The sequence below is a fragment of the Anas platyrhynchos genome, chromosome 1 (assembly GCF_047663525.1).
Source record: "Anas platyrhynchos isolate ZD024472 breed Pekin duck chromosome 1, IASCAAS_PekinDuck_T2T, whole genome shotgun sequence".
NCBI lineage: Eukaryota > Metazoa > Chordata > Aves > Anseriformes > Anatidae > Anas > Anas platyrhynchos.
In genome coordinates, this window is record NC_092587.1 from 162,982,411 (window position 1) to 162,999,394 (window position 16,984).

The window sequence follows — 16,984 nt, forward strand, 5'->3', positions numbered from 1 at the left end:
GGGTGGGTGGCAGCTCCCCCCAGACCCTCTGCTCCTGTGGGGGCTCTCCATGGGCCGCAGCCCCCTCCAGGCCACATCCACCTGTTCCACCGGGGGCTCTCCACGGGCTGCAGCGTGGAGATCTGCTCCATGTGGGACCCATGGGCTGCAGGGGGACAGCCTGCTCCACCAGGGGCCTCTCCACAGCCCCCAGGGGAACTGCTGCTCTGGTACCTGGAATACCTCCTGCCCTTCTGCACTGACCTGGGGGTCTGCAGGGCTGGTTCTCACTCCTCCCTCTCCCAGCTGCTGTTGTGCAGCAGGTTTTTCCCCCTTTAAATCTGTTCTCCCAGATGCCCAAGCAGTGTCGCTCACTGGCTTGGTTCTGGCCAGCTGCAGGTCCCTTTTGGAGCTGGCTCTGATCTGACATGGGATATCTGCTGTGAGAGAGGGTGTTAGGAGAATATTATCAAGTTGAGATAGAGCGCTGATGGCATTAAACTAAGATGCTACTTAGTGTCTTTGCTAACTATGGTGCATTGTGCAAATAAACTAAAGCAAGAAGCCTTGGGCCCCTTACCAAGGTCAGTCTCTTAATTAGAGTGTGAGAAACTGGTAGAAACGGGTCCTGCAGATGGACAAGAGCCAAAGAGCAACTGAGTCTGCGCAAAGACAAGTGGTCAACTAGTAGTGACGAGGAAGAGTCATCAATCTTCATCCCCACGACCCCCAATGACCACCACCAAAATACACTGCGTGATGTGAGGAGTTTATGGAAATGACTCCTTGAATCAAATTTTAATACGAAGCAGGGAGATGTTATGAATATGTATAGGTGTTTTGTGAAACTTCATGCATATGTAACTCTTTACTGCATATAACCAAGGCAAGTTGCTGCCTCAGGTGTGCACGACTTTGGTGGAACTTCTCCCCGTGCTGCCCAGTGCAGAATAAACATACCTACCTTACAATCTTACTGACTGTGGAGTCCGTTTTCCGCAAGTCAGCTGGGCTTTGCTCACAGAGGCCACCCGTTCAACCTGCCCTACTCCCAAAACCTTGCCGCGTAAGCCCAATATGCTGACTCTGTGTCATTTTGGTCCATTCAGCAGGTGTACAGTCAGTGTATATAAACTGTGGTTTACAGCATATCGTTTTCAGCTAGATTTTTTCCTTGTGTTTGTTCAGATTTCTTCATAAGAAACAAAGATCGTCCTAGCCTTGCTTCACTGTTTCATTTGTGTTCCTGCTGAGGAGATCTGATTCTACTTAGAAGGCTCAATTAAAAAAAAAAAAAAAAAAAAAAAAAAGTTCTCAAAGCATGTGCTCTCCTCTGTCTGATACTACAGTGGAAGAGGCAGAAAAAATAATATTCTTTCTTGTTTTCTTCCCCAAGCTGTCCACAGATGTCAAAACACAGAGAATATTTTTCCCACAGATACTTTGGTAAACAGATAAAAGCAGTTTTCAAATGTATTATCAATAATATGCTTTTGTAGACTTTCCAAATAGTAGTTAGTATTTTTAATTATTGGCTGTCAGAGTTCAGCAAATTGATTAGCTGGTACCACATTCTTAATTCCAGTATTTGAATTAAAAACAGGGTTTTTGTAATTCAAAGTTCCACCTGTGAAAACTTCCTAGAGGAACTAGAAGATGTGAAGATAAAGTAACATTTTCTAGAATATTCATCTTGCATTCAAGTTTTACTATTGATTTCAATGGCACCATTATTTATGGCAATTTTTTAAATTCTTATCCCCGGTTTTAAAATCACAGATTCTGCTTGTCCCTAATTGGCTTCTTTGCATAATGTTTTCATCTTCTTCTGAATCTTTTCTCCTTTTTCTGCTTCTTTTGTTTATTTTGACATGTGAACACTAACACTAATACTAATTGTTTTCCTCCATTAGGAAAAACATCTTGAAAGCCAGAAAAATATTGAATTTCCTTTTCAGAAATTATTGTTGTTTTTTTTTTCTTTTTTTTTCCAGATGAGGTAGTTTTAGAATGTTGGCTCCTGTTGTTTTGACCACAATAGCTGTCTGAGCTTCCTAAACAGATGCCTGATGATTGTACAGCAATGCCAATACACAGACAAGTGCTTTTGGCACGATTATTCTCAGATATTGAATCTAACAGGACAAAACCAAGCAGTTTTAAGTCTTGGCACAGGCTATGAGTCTGTAGCTGTCAATTTATAACTGACACAGTTATAAAAACTCCACACAAATAGTAAATCTACAAGTAGTTTGCTTGCAAAGGGAGGTGAAATCAGTTTTCCTTGAGCCACATACACAGGTGCAGCAGTACCACCCAGAGGCCACTGCTGTGCTGGACACTGCACAGAGAGAGAGAATTTAGTCCCTGACCAGCAGAATTCAGAGACTAAAAAGGCAAATAAAATAACGAGGCTCAAAAGAGATCATCTGAAGACATTTCTAGTAGTATGAAATGAAACCCCCAAACTCCCTTGCTATTGTGTTCTTACCAAATCTGACCACAGGTAACTCTTCTAATACTGCTAGAAGGGAACATGGCATTAACAGAGATTAATAGAGAATCATTAAGACTGCTTTTAATTATAAATTAGACCAATCCGATGGCATGGAGAAATTGATAAAATCATAGAATCATACTTTAGAATGGTTTGGGCTGGAAGGAACCTTAAAGATCATTTAGCTCCAACCTCCCTGCCATGGACACAGACACTTCCCTCCAGACCAGGTTGCTCAAAGCCTCATCCAACCTGGCCTTGAACACTGCCAGGGTTGGGACATCCACAGCTTCACTGGGCAACCTGGTCCAGTGCTTCAGCACCCTCATAGTAAATAATTTCCTACTTATATCTAATCTAAATCTACCCACTTTTAGTTTAAAGACATTCTCCCTTGTCCTATCACTATACCTCCTGAAAAAATATCAGTTCCAGGATGTGTTCTTGCTCCTGGGACTGTTCCCATACTTTCTATCCCATAGTAATGCCTGAGGGGTCAATAGGTGAACAGACAGTGAGTGAGCAGGCAGTACAACTATCCTGTGGTCCATGGGCTATAAGAATCCACCCTGCACAGATTGGAACATGTTATATTTCACACAACAGACCCTTAAACAACCTGGTTAAAACATAGGTAACACTGGGGGAGAAATTGAACTTGGCCCTCCCACTTTCTGGGTCAGTAAGCTTTTCAAAGAGGAGAGTAACACCATCGCCATGACTTTAAAAGATGAAATTTTTGAAGGGGTCTTATCTTCACAGCACATGCCTAATATGCTTTGAGAATATCTGCAGATTCTTCTCCCTGAAATGCACAGAATGTTTCTAAGTCACAATTTTACTGATGTGGGAGATAAGAGCTGAGTTGCTCAGACAAGGCAAAGAGCAAAACATCTTGATGCCTTTCAAGTTAAAGAAGGAAATATCTAATTACCTTAAGACGTCAAGGATATTCATCAGTTAAGCAGCCAAACAGAGCATTTTTGGTCAACAATTTTAGACTTTGGCACATCAAACCTACCTAAATATTAAGTGTCTTTATCCACTGTCTTTATGGAATGAAGTGCCTCTCTGGTATTATGCTGTTGTGAAGAAAAACAAGGTGTTTGGGTACAGCAGAAAAGGAGGCTACATTTCTCCCTTGTAGTCTGATACTGACTTGACTGGAAGCTAAAACTGTCTCCTGGTGTAACTGAGTAGTTACAATGAACAACACTTATGATCAAAAAGCAAAAACAATGATGAAAGAGAATACTTTTTTATCCTAAATAATAGGATTACGTAAAAATATCAAGAGGGGAAGAGAGGGGGCATAGTTCTGACCTATACACGTTCTGAGGAAATAAACTGAACACATGAAACTATCCCAACACAACATGCATCTCCACACCAAGAAGAAACATATCGAGTTGACCTTGTCAAACTCACAGAGATGTTTATTACAAGAGGAAAAGGACTGGAGGACAATGCTAACACATTTGTCACTTTGCTTCAAGCACCACTAGGGAGGGGATGCTAAGAGTGTTCTGTAAGGACCTATAAAGGATAAAACAGGATACATTACTACTCTGAACGTGCACTTGTGACATTCCTTGTTCATGTAAATATCAGTAGTTTTGATACCAACTACATGTTTAAGTGCATCAATATGTATCATATGCATTATTTCACTCCTTTTCTCCTGTTGCTTGATTTTCCCCCTGTAGAGCTATGCCCAATCTTTGTAAAATAAAGTATCCATTACACATTGAGAAAACGTGCCTGATGAATCACAAAACCCCACGTAATTTAGTATATTATCTCTCAATACAGCTTTTCAGTCTAATTTAATGCATTATTGAAGATAACGCGTTCATTAAAACAGCTGCCAGCAAACTATTCGTTTGGATTGTTTCATGGAAGCATTAGTCAAAGAGAAATAAAACACCACATGCTAATGATATGCAAAAAGGACAAAAAACAATTAAGTTTTGATACATTGGTATTGAGATGTTAATATGATTTTTTTTTTTTTTAACGAGTACTGCTATCCAGGCTTTTATATAGGAAATATAAAGCAACACATAACCGGTGTTTCTTTTCAGGAAACTTACAACATACAATAAAAAATAACAAAAGAACAAAAAAAAAAGGGGGGGGGGGGGGGAGGCAAAATTACCAGGGCTGTTCAGCAAGGATGAATTAATGAGCACAGAATTATTATTTATTGTTTCTGTATTGCTATGTCTCTGTCAGTGAGCATTTAAGTAGCAGATATTTGGATCCACAGTTTTCTCCTGATCTCCAATGAAGACAACTAAAATCCCCTCAAACTATGTCCTGGATTCTAATGTACTAGCTCAGATGAATATCCAACATCTTCATCTTAAGGCAACTCAGCCTTAGCAATAACTGTTGGTCTCTGAACAGGACCAAATTTATGACCCAATATTAAAACATCTCTACTGATTTTCTCCACCTGTTGTGCAAGTCTCATTACCCTGTTGAAGCATTGGGTAATACTGAGCGTAGTTTAACTACAGTATGTTGTCAGCAATAAGCACACACACACAAAAATATTGATAATAGATTTAATAAAGGTACTGCCATTAATTCATAAGATTTTTTCATAAAAATAATGAAAGCAATTATCCACTGTTTCATGGCTCTTTTTCATATAACAGTACAAACATGCTTTAAGCCAGGCAAGACAGATTGTATCGTTATTCAGCTGAGGGTCCAATGGTTTAAATTACACATAAATTCATAGCTCCTGTCTCCACTAGTGTAGGTGCAGTTGAAGAGAGAATGTTTGGCTGCAATAATTGTTCAACACTCTAGTGTTAATCTATGGCTTTGGCACTTTCTGACTTTCTAAGCTCTGCTGAGGTTCAGCAGCCTCCAAAAGCACCCTAATGCTATCATATTCATGTCTAAGAAATCCTTTTCAGATGATAGGTAAGGGAGGAAAAGCATTTTTAAATAACCATGATCTAAAACTTTTCAAGGTGGAGACTAGTAGTTAACACCTTTGTTTCTCCAGTAAACCACTGAAATAATTATTATTTTAGACAAATAATGCAGATAACAAATTAGTGTTGCAGAAACATATTATAACAAAGAATGAACTCTTCTTTCAGTTTCTATACCTCAACAGATGCACATTGTACAAAAGGAAAAAAAAAAAAAAAAAAAAAAAAGAAGTTTTCACCGTAGGCTCAACAGAAGCAGGGCATCTGGCCTAATGGAGATGTCTAAATTTCAACTATTCACTCCAGTTTCCTCTGCAAATAATGGAATGTAAAACATACGTTCAGAGTATGGGTAACCTCATCACAAAATAGATGTTTTCAATCTGACCAACTGAATCATTTTCTAAAAATATCTACTTCTCTCTAGTGACTATAAAGACAGAATAGATTAAGTAACTTAAATGTAGATGTCCACACTGTAGGGGTTTAAATTTAGGAGAGATTAATCCATCCCAGGTGTTCAGATAGGCGGATTAAAATAGCAGAAAAGATAAATACAACATAATGTCACAGTAAGTATGTAATTCCTTGATTTCATGGCAACTATTAGTGTGCACATAAAAAAGAAAAGAAAAGAAAACAAACAAACAAAAACTAACAACAACAAAAATGTAATACAATAGTTACCAAGCTTAAAAATATGGAGTCTGATACTAATAATTTAACCCTCCTAATAATTTTTGTCTAGCATCCCTCTGTAGTTTATAAAGAGAGATCTATTTTCCAAAGATTATTTGGAAAATCAATAATCTTAAAATTATGATCTAGGTTACTTGGGAAGAATCTTACTCTGGAGACTGATGTCTGTCCTCAAAGCATGGAGAAAAACCCACCTCACTGAGTATGAAACCAGTAGCTTAAAATGAATAGATGATTTTCAGATGGCTAATCTTAGATGAGATTAATCCCATTCACACCACATAAAGATAACAGTTCCTCATTTCTGAGGAGATGTGGTTTCTGAATAGAATACAACATCCTTCAGAATGGGTGTGTAAGTTCTGCAGTTCGTAACTTTTCAATAAATTATCATTAGTTTTCCATACAGTTTAGCAATTTCAGAGATCTGATGATCACTGAACGACATCTTTCACTTTCAGGAATGTGTGTATGAAAAGGCATCTAAATTCTCCTGGAATTAATTCTTTTGGGAACAATGCAGTAGGACTGCATTTAGAGTACTTATTTCTAGAAATTAAAATTGATAATTTTCCACAGTGGTTTGAAGTAGCAGGCCAATACACTTTACTAAACATTTGTGGAACTTCTTTGTCTTGTTTTCTTTATGTTAAAATTAGTAGATCCATTTTTCTGCAAGAGAGAAGAGATTGATCAGAAATGCCAAGAACATAAACATTCTCTAAACATCACTGAAATTTAAGACAATTAATTGTTTTTTAGAAAATCTGCTGGAGTCTGCCTGTCACATCTTGTCATTTGCTGAAATAGGATATATAAGTTTATAACACTTAATATGCATACTTTGGTATTTCTTTATACAGTTTTGTAACTGTCACAATGCCTTACTTTTTTAATCTGGACTCACTCTTCTCATCCAATTTTGCAATGGTTAATAACATTATGGTTTTTAACAACACACAGTGTTTGATATAATAACAGTTTACATGATTTTCTCCCAAAATAAGTACAGAGGTGAACACCAGTTTATCAGAACATTTCATTTAGGTTTCCATTTGTCTTTATTTGGTACTGACATAGTATTAGAAATTAATAATTGCCATGAACAAAGAAGACTTAAAATGTAGCAACTTTTAGAGGAGTTAAAACAAAAACTTCTTTCTTCACCGTGTTGCATGTTTGTTTACTCACTGTCCTCCTCACGTGGGAAAGAATGGCACTCACAGTCTAATATTTTCATTATACTTTAATAGATTTTGTAACTGCTTTTTTGTGTGTGTGTGTGTGTGCACCAATGACTACATTAGGTGAAAATACCTCAGAACCCTGGCTTGTTCATTTCAGAATAACAACCTGATCCTTGGATACCCCTGAAATACATTCTTGTGACTTTCAGAGCAAGATTTATTTGCCTTACTGTAGGGTCTCCATTGACTGCACAGGTAGGACTCTACAGGTTATAATGAGAGGTGAAGACATCTCACTCACAGTTACAGAATAATTATTGTTTCTAGAACCTGGGCTTGTATATAATCATAAGCAACTCAGTTAAGCAATTCTGAATTAAATACTTTGAAAAGATTTGTGTACACAGATAAAAGTGAAAGCAGTAGTTGCATTGTAATATATTGAAGTTATTTGAATGAAGTTCTTTATGCTTTTTTCCTTATGTTCAATATGATATATCTGGCATCTTACCTTTAACTTTGGAATAGCAAGGCTCACAATGCACAGTTTGTCTGTAAATCCAAATGCTGTCTCCTGCTTTCAAATCTTCCAGTGGTCTTTTGCATACTTCACACTTCAATGCACAAGTAAAAGTAAAAAGAAAAATTAAAATAAAACCCTTCACTATTCATTCCCAGCTTGCTGTCTTTCAGGAAGTAAACATACCCAGACAAGAATAGGGGTTATGAGAACTGCTATATTGTCAAATCTGAACTTTGAAAAAATAGGTTTCATGAACACTAAACTAGACATCTAGTTAGATATCTGTCTCAGCTGGTTCCCTATGTTCTATTTACCAAATCCTCTCCCCCAGACATTTCCAGAGGGTAATTTCTCTGTTAGGATAGAAATTTATTCTAAAATATGATGATTCACCCTGTCAAGGTCTTTTTTTTTTTTTTTTTTTCATTGATTAAAGGGAGCACAATCAGACTTAAACATCCATCATCTTTAGGAAATCTTATTTCAAACTGTTTTATAATAACTTATCTTAACCATAAAATATGTTACCCATTACTGTAGATTCCAAAGATCGCTGTAATAAATTTATGGAAAAGCTAACTTTTGAGATACAGAAGTATTTTCCCTTTTTCATATATGAAACTGCACAGATAAACACAGATGCTAACTTGCCAAGTTCACAAGAAAATCTTATGGTGTATCAAATAGCAAAGGAATTCTACTTACAGAACAGAATTTTGACCACCAGAGCAGTTGTGGTTTTTTGTCTGTTTGTTTGTTTGTTTGTTTTTCCTGATTGAATGAGTGAATGGCAAATTCTGGTTTCTTTGGATATTTTATTCACTGATAAATGAAAATGAGCATTACTTTTACAGCTCTGTTCAGTAAACAAATATTCACCCATCCAAGAGGGTTGTATGTTTTTCCATAATTTTCACAATGGCTGTCTATTCAGATAAATTTCAACTGAGCATCTTTATTAAAATAAAAAATAAACAGTCTTATCCATAACCTGCCTTTGCAGCTAAATGAGTAAAGAAATTGTTTAATGTCAACATTATGGACAAAAATAAAATGTGAACTATCAGATCCAGGATCCAGACAACATGCAATTATTGTATTTTTCCTATGCTCATCAGGGCTAGCATGAAATTGAAATGTAGTTTGACTGATATGTTAGAGCACAAGAGATCACACTTTTTTTATTTTTTAATCTTTTTTTTTCAGTATTACAGAATTATGTTTTACTATGCCTTTTCTAAATAATCTTCTGGTATTAAGGTACTGCAAAAAACTCTGCTGTCTCTTCTCCTTTTATGTTTTCTTTCATAAATCACCAAAACAGATGACAGGAATATTTTCAGAGCTTTGATAACCAAGATCAACTAGCATTTTTATATAGAAAAACACCCTAGAACTTACATTATTTGCTCACCAAACTTTTGCCATATACCTTTACAAAGAAATAAAGACCTTGTAAAGTTCTTTCAACTGCAAATCTCTAATGGATATGGTATTCATAAGATGCTAAATGAATATTAATAATGAGGTATTGCACTACTTAGCTAAGTGCATAACTGTAAGCATGAACCACAGACCTACATTAGTTGTTTAATTTTCCGTCAATGCTTTCATAAGCATGTGGTTACACAAAACTTAAGCTGAATTTTGCTGGCCAGACACATTGCCATTTGGGAATAGTAGCAAAAAGAATACCATCTAAGAAATAATCTGAAATATTTAAACAATAGCTCAGCCAGTACCAACAGAAGATGTTAACACTCCTAACTGCATAAAAAAGGCCCATTCTTCTTTATGTGGATTCATCCATCTAAAAAGAATAAAAGCAAACCTGAGTCTGTATTTACTTATAAGAACAGTTTTGAGCTAGACAGGAGCCAGCAGTGTGTGCTTGCAGCCAGGAAGGCCAACTGCATCCTGGTTGCATCAACAGAGAAGAGGCCAGCAGATCCAAAGACCATCCCCTCTGCTCTGCTCTCACAAGGCCCCACTTGGAGTGCTGCATCCAGGTCTAGGGCCCCCAGCACAAGAAGGATGTGGACCTGTCAGATTGGGTCCAAAGGAGGGATACAAAGATGCTCAGAGGGCTGGAGCACCTCTCCTATGAAGAAAGGCTGAGAGAGCTGGGAATGTGTGTGGTGAGGCACTGGAACAGGCTGCCCAAAGAAGCTGTGGATGCCCCATCCCTGGGGCCATGGGAGACTGGGCAGAAAATAAACTATGCTACTGAGGTGATTTCCCTGAGTTTTCTTTGTTACAGTAACAAACTGCACATGGAGATGCAAGCAGAACCAAGATTAATTTATCCTATAGCATGAACTATCCATAGCAACACAATTTTAACCAATACTCTGATCCCAATGGGTAAAATGATTTCACCCCTGCTACTTATGTTAAATACCTCTTACTAATGCCTTTGAGTATGGCTTTCCCACAAAACCATGATTTCAGAAGTCACGCAATCAAGTAAATCCACGCAACTTCATAGAAAAGAAGAAAAAAATAAATAAAAATTACAGTATGATGAAACAGTAAGTAGGATATAATTCACTATATCAGACTGGAAGTATATATAACTGAAGGCTTATAAATGTGTATGACATTCTGGTTATGTCCTGCTGCATCCTTTATCCTTGTGGTTGTAAGAGAAAGAAAGGGGAGGCAGGGAGAGAGAGAAGAAAGTACTGGGGAGGGAAGAGAGAGACTAGAGACTAGTATTTCCTGGATTAATCTTCTCCTCCAGTGTGCAAGCCTTCCTCTTCTTCCAGGTGGGGAAGGCCTAAGAAATCTGTTTATAATGCAGGTATTACATTTAAGTTTTATTTCTTAGTAGCAGGTGAAATCTTACCTTGAAGCAAGTCGAATGACAGCAAATTTGCAAGGCATCTAAGATCATTTTGGCATCTATGCCCAAGGGCTTCCTGCAGTATGTACATATATCTTTTCCAATTATACTCCTGTGTATATAATATAAAATCAACTGTCAGAAAAAGAACTACCACTGAAATCTCAAGGATAAAATTGATAAGCTTAGTGCATTATGTGGGAAAGACATTAGTACAATGTACAATGGCCATAAATGTAAAAGAGTCACACCTGTATTTCCTCCATTCTAGTTGATGTGTAATATACATGCCCCCGTGATGGGCCAATCAATGAACATAATTGCCAAATAGCAACAATACCTTGAGAGAAAGAATCATTTTCTTTGGTGAACAGAATTATTTCAAACAGTGAGACTGTACTAAAGAGAGTACAAACAGAAACTGTACTAAACTGCTGAATGTCTAGGAGCATGTATGTTAAATGGGGATGAAGAGGAGGGTAACGATTAGAATATTTTAATTGCAAAAGTAAATTGGTAGTTGAACTTAAATTGCTATCATTCACTCAGTCTGGTATAGAATTTTCCTCTATGCTGCAGAAGTGCCTGGAAACATTTTTTATTTATTGTACTGCAGACAGAAAGCCTACTTTCAAGGCAGCTATAGGGAACATATGCATAAAACAGCCCAGCTGGCATTCATAAGAATTATACTTTTTTTTTTTTCCCCTCATTTCTTTTTGCATCCTCATATGACATCAATCTGTACTTTCTCTAGATTGGTGTTGGTGCTGTTTTTGCACTATAAAATTAACTGGTCTTGCTCTTTTCCAGTCCATGATAAACCATTGTACTCATTCCTTAATCATTCCCAGAGTTCCTTATACTTACATTGGCAAGAATACAAGTTTTTATGTTTCTGTATGTTTCCAAGCAATGGGAATGTCCAAAGTATCTGAACTGAAAATAGCAAGCATATTTACTTTTTTTTTTCCCCAAGAGATAAGATACTACTGATTTGAGCAAATATGTTTCTATGTTTGGGAATGCATTAACCACTGTGAAAACATCAAGTTTTTAACAACATTATCATGTGAACCTATTCCCCTACATCTGGGCTTAAATTTGGTCACCACAAACAAAATTTTGTTTTCATAACGGAAGGAAATTTTGTGGAGTAAGAAGGTATAAAAGACAGAAACCTACATAATCACAAAGCCAACTCTACCACTTAAGGCACTGGCTATTGTTTTAGATATTTTAAATGTCAGCTCTGACAAGCCTAACATAATATTAGGCTGCCAAATTGTGGTAATGATTTGATGGCAAGATCCCACTGAAAGAGAGCTTTGTATGAAAAGCTGCCTGACTAGCCTAATGATGACTTCCACTGCTCTCTTTTGTCTGAACACCTGAAAGCTTATGTAAAATGTCTGTGCCCTTTGACACCATATAACGTTATTAATGTGTACTTACCGATCAGAAGTAGAGTAAACAGTTTTGATGGTATTTCCAGTTATATTTTCTTCATAGGCACGATGTGATGATTTGCTATGAAGTAGTGAGTACATAACAATTACTAAATAGTACTTTTATTTTAAAGGCTTCACTACACTGACAGTATGACAATTAAACATGTAACATGCTTGTAAAAAAATCATCATGCTTAGTGATTTATTTCCTTCTTACTTTTTTTATTTTCCCAACCATCGAGAAATACATATCACATAAAAAAAAAAGTAAGTTAGACATGAAGTGTCTTTAGACTGCGTTTTGTTGTACGATTCCTCAGTATTTCAAAAATGAAATCCACAAGCCCACTAAGTGAATTCTACACTATTGTATTGGCCTTGCCTGTGCTCACATCCCAGCCTAAGTGATACATATCAGGAAATGGTTGTATGTCATGTTTTTTGTTTGTTTTTTTTTTTTTTCTTTTGCTAGTCCTCAAAGAGCTGTCAAACAGCCAAACAAAATTACAATATGTCCCTAGAAGTAGAATGAGGGTCTTTAAAATACAGGCTGTTCAATGTGTTATTTGTGTTCCCTACAATAACTGTATTGTTCCTTATATACAGATTAGGATGGAATACACTGAATTTAGCTACCATTTAATTCTTCCTTTTTTAACAGCCCCAGGTCTAGCTACTGAACTGTCAGTTTTGTTTGGCATGGAAGGGATGAGCAAGTATGTGACAGCTGAAGAAGCCATCTTGTCATACATGTTTTGAACGTTTCTGAGCTGATTTAATTATCCTATTTCTCCAGAAATTCATAAGGTATATGGCAATTATTACATTTCATATTATGCTAGTTTAATATTCAGTAATGTTGGGATTTTTTTTAATAACTGTATATTTGCAGAACATACCTATTTTCAGGGAAAGCATAACAGACCGAAAACATGCATGTATAAGGTGTTACACAACCCAGGTATACTTTTCCACTTATTTGTCTTTTATAATGTATATTTGTCATATTTGATTACTATGCCACACCATAAACACATTAAAATTGCAGATGTAGTGAAAAATGTAAATAATGTTTTATTTTTGTTTTATAAATCATAATATTCTTGTTATTCAATAATAAAGTAGCAAACCTGGATTTGCTCATCAGACAGAAAGCATCTCCTCAGGTGAACATCCAATGATTTCCCCTTAGCAAGAGACCTAGTGTTTAGTCAGTTCTGTTAACTATCCCTATATCACATTTTTTTTCACTCAGATTTGCAATATGTGTGTTTCTAGGGACAGAGTCCACATAAAGTAAGAGTACTACAAGAGAGAGGGTTTTAAAAATAGTTTGTACCCAGTTAAAAAGTCAGAAATGCCCCAATCACAGCTTCAGTGATTGGGGTGAGAGAGGTAGGTACATGGATTCAGATTCATCCCATATAGCTTTAGGAATTTCACAAGGCACCTGAAGAACATAATGCTTGTCTTATAGTCTGGAAAAGAAACAAGCCCTCCTACCCCATGGTGAACCTAGCATCCGAGTAACGTGCTGGAAATAACTTTGTTCTATTGATTATATAAGAATGCTGGCTTAACTGCTCATAAGATTTCATGCCCCAGCTACATTTCTAGAGCTACACAGGATATGTCTTGCCCTGCCCACCCTGTGCACTACAGATATGCTTTGTGGGCTTCTATTCATGGAATTCTGGAAGCAGAATTTGGAAGAATTTGGAAGGGGGTTGGGCATGATTCTGGAGATCAGTGTGAGATTGCCCTGAAATTTCTTTGTTAAAGATGGCTTCTCTTTTTTTTTTTTTATTTATTTTTATTTTTCTTTTTTTGTAATTTTTTTTTAAGAAGTGGCACTTTAGATGTTATGGTTCTCAATTCATTGTCCACAGTACCTGATCTTTCTTTCACTGTTGCTGGAGTAGCTTTTCTCTGGGAGATTATTTGGAGCGCTTGGACGATTTTCATATGTTTTCTTAGTTATCCTAAAAAAAAGTGACAAGAAAACAAAGGCTTTAAAAATTCTTTTCAGCTACATAGCTTTTAGTTACACTTACATCTATAAATGTAGAAGTTTGTGCTAGTAACAGCAGGTATAATAAATTTATCTTTTTCTTATTGTTGTTAAATTGTTGCTTCTGAAAAGTAACAGAATCAGACCTATAATTTTAAGCTTTCCAGTTTATGTTGGTAGATAAATTCATATCAGAAACTTAACTTAAATTGAACCCTATTTTCCTTGAAGTTCCCAATGATGTCTTCTGCTGTATGGTAACGTTTCAATGGTTGATAACATTCTGCATGTTCTTAGACATAGTCTGTAATGTTTTATCGTTTTTATTGAATTTTAGTTCCAAGTCAGCAATGGGCAATTTTTCCCCCTATATATACTACAGTGATGTTTTTATTTGAAATGACGAGCTAAACAGACACATAAACTCTTATTTGTACAAGCAGGATTATGATACAAGCAGAAGAAATCTTGTCTCCTGCAGTTTTTCATGCCATAAACGTGATATGCAATCAAACATAAGAATAAACTTTGTCAGACAAATTATAGGATTTAAGTAGTAAGCGCTAATAATTTTCTTGATTTTACCAAGCAGCTCAGACAAAGGCTGCTCTTGTTTGGTTCTGCCAAAGGTTATATTCTGAAACAACTTGATGATTATAAACCTTAACTCTGAATGTTTGGTCTGCAGCTTGATTTATTTCAGTGAGCTTGCCAAGCTCTGAAGCTTTGCTAAATGAACCTCGCTTAGTGCTGGTCACTGTTTTATATGCATAGCATGCTGCATGAAGCAGCACCCTCTATTGTGCTTTAGTCCTAATCTGGCAGGCTTCTTTTCAGAACTAAAAGAGAAACTCATTCACTGTACCTTTTCAGTAAATGTTTCTCTGGTCATACTGTCAAGAGGGACTGCTAGGATAAAAATACTTATATATATATAAAAAAAAAAAAATGTACTCGTGTAGCCGTTTTTCTTCATTATTTAGATATAAAAATAAATGGAAGACTCAAATACCATGTTACTGGTACCTGAAAACATAATACTAGCTTCACATTAGTTGACAAGCCAGTAGCATTTTTTAAAAACTATGAATGCATTTACTTATGTTTCTTTGAGAAGCTAATGGCTGAGTTCACAAAATACCTAGATAAGTACAAAAATACTTATGTGGATCTTCATTTTCCCTCACTACAAGAGATAATAGGTTTGAGTTATTCATTATTGTTATCAGAACGCATGCAGTTATATTGCTATACTTGGTTAATTAGGCACATTTTAGAAATAATATAGATATCTTACTCAAGTTATGCAAATTCTTCTGGTTTGTATGAGAATTAGCATTTTCAGGTACCACACTAAACTACAACTCTTGATATTAGGTCTTAAAAATTTAGAGAGAATTGTGAATTGAGTCTCACCCCTTTTTGCTTTGGTCATCAGCAGACTTTACTACAGTGAGATCACCACGGTCCTCATTCCTGTGGAAGTCAGAAACACCTCAGAATTAATCAAATTATTTGATTCAACTTAAACACATTAAATGAGTTGAATCATTTATGTTAAAGAAAAAGATAGTATACATTTAACAAAGATTTCTCACTACACTCCGTACTAAAATTGTTTTAAATTACAAATTTTTAGTTAAAAATTGTTATCAGTTCAAACCTCAGTATTTTTCAAGTTTCTTTCCAGTGTGTCACTACAAAAGTATGACTAGCTACTCAAAATTGTTAAGTTAAATCCTATATAGGATTGTATAATTCAGGTTGAATGGGACCTTGGGAAGTCTCTAAACCTCTTGCTCAAGGCATGGGTAGCACTGAGTTATGACCAGCTTGCTCATGACTTTTTCCAGTTGACCCCTGAAAGTCTCCAAGGATGGCGATAGCACAGCCTCTCTGGGCACTCTGTTCCACTGCTGGACTGTCTGCCTTATATCCAGTCTGAATCACTTGTGTTGCATTTCATGACCATTGCATCTCATCTTGCCATGCTAGAGCTGAAGAGTCTGACTACATCTTGTAAATGGACTATGGCTATATTATTTTGACTTGATAACATAATTTCATTTAGTACAGGCACCAGTACCGTGAGCTATAGATATGGCTGCAAAACCGTTATCTGCTTTATTGATATATCCAGCAGAGATTCCTCTTACTGTTATTTCAGTCTGTATATATGCTCTAGGACACTATATGACCACATCTATACCAGTAACTAGTAACTCACTGGCTGTGAAAAAAACGATTTGATGATAATATTTTTATTAAATGGTCTATAATTAAAAAAAAAAAATATGATCCTGCATTGACTATTAAGAGTTACAATAATATAAAAACTAAGTGTCCTCCACATTGAATTACTTATCTTTATTATCCTATATTTAATAGGGAATTTTAAAAAGTTAGATGAAATCAAAGTATTAATTTTTACTCCCCTAATGATATTTATAGAAGAGAACCTATTAATACCATTATGTAACCAAATACATTTTACAAGAGTGTAAGGGAAAGATGACAGTCTTGCCTCCTATTTTTCTGAGAAGCAGCATTTATTTCAGCAAAATCCTCAAGATCCTTTCCTCTGAAACAACAAACAAATACAGGCGTTACAATATTCCCTCTAGCTGGGAAGAGGTAAAGTGTAATAAAATAAAGGAATGTATTTATACACACATTTAAAAGGATAAAATTAAATTGTTGGCTACATTTATGTTCAGCATTTGCAGACACTTAAGTTCTTGACTATAATTAGAAAATATATTAACAATTTTCCACTGGCAAGGTAAAGATCTGTAAAATTAAACAAAAATTATTATCTAGTACAGACAAGAAAATACAGAA

The 16,984-nt window shown here is 36.0% G+C and overlaps 1 protein-coding gene across 2 annotated transcripts in view; it reads right to left on the minus strand.

Annotated features, from left to right (window-relative positions):
• Nucleotides 1–5,032: 5,032 nt before the first annotated feature.
• SCEL (sciellin) overlaps nt 5,033–16,984 on the minus strand; it is a 73,519-nt gene continuing 61,567 nt past the window's right edge. For both annotated transcript variants that reach the window (XM_072032482.1, XM_072032483.1), the window contains 7 exons: nt 16,668–16,724; nt 15,560–15,619; nt 14,025–14,114; nt 12,137–12,211; nt 10,685–10,793; nt 7,825–7,927; nt 5,033–6,798 (listed from right to left, as the gene is read on the minus strand). In XM_072032482.1, the coding sequence (XP_071888583.1) occupies nt 6,782–6,798; nt 7,825–7,927; nt 10,685–10,793; nt 12,137–12,211; nt 14,025–14,114; nt 15,560–15,619; nt 16,668–16,724 (511 nt within the window). In that variant the 3' untranslated portion in view covers nt 5,033–6,781. The remainder of the gene's footprint in view (nt 6,799–7,824; nt 7,928–10,684; nt 10,794–12,136; nt 12,212–14,024; nt 14,115–15,559; nt 15,620–16,667; nt 16,725–16,984) is intronic.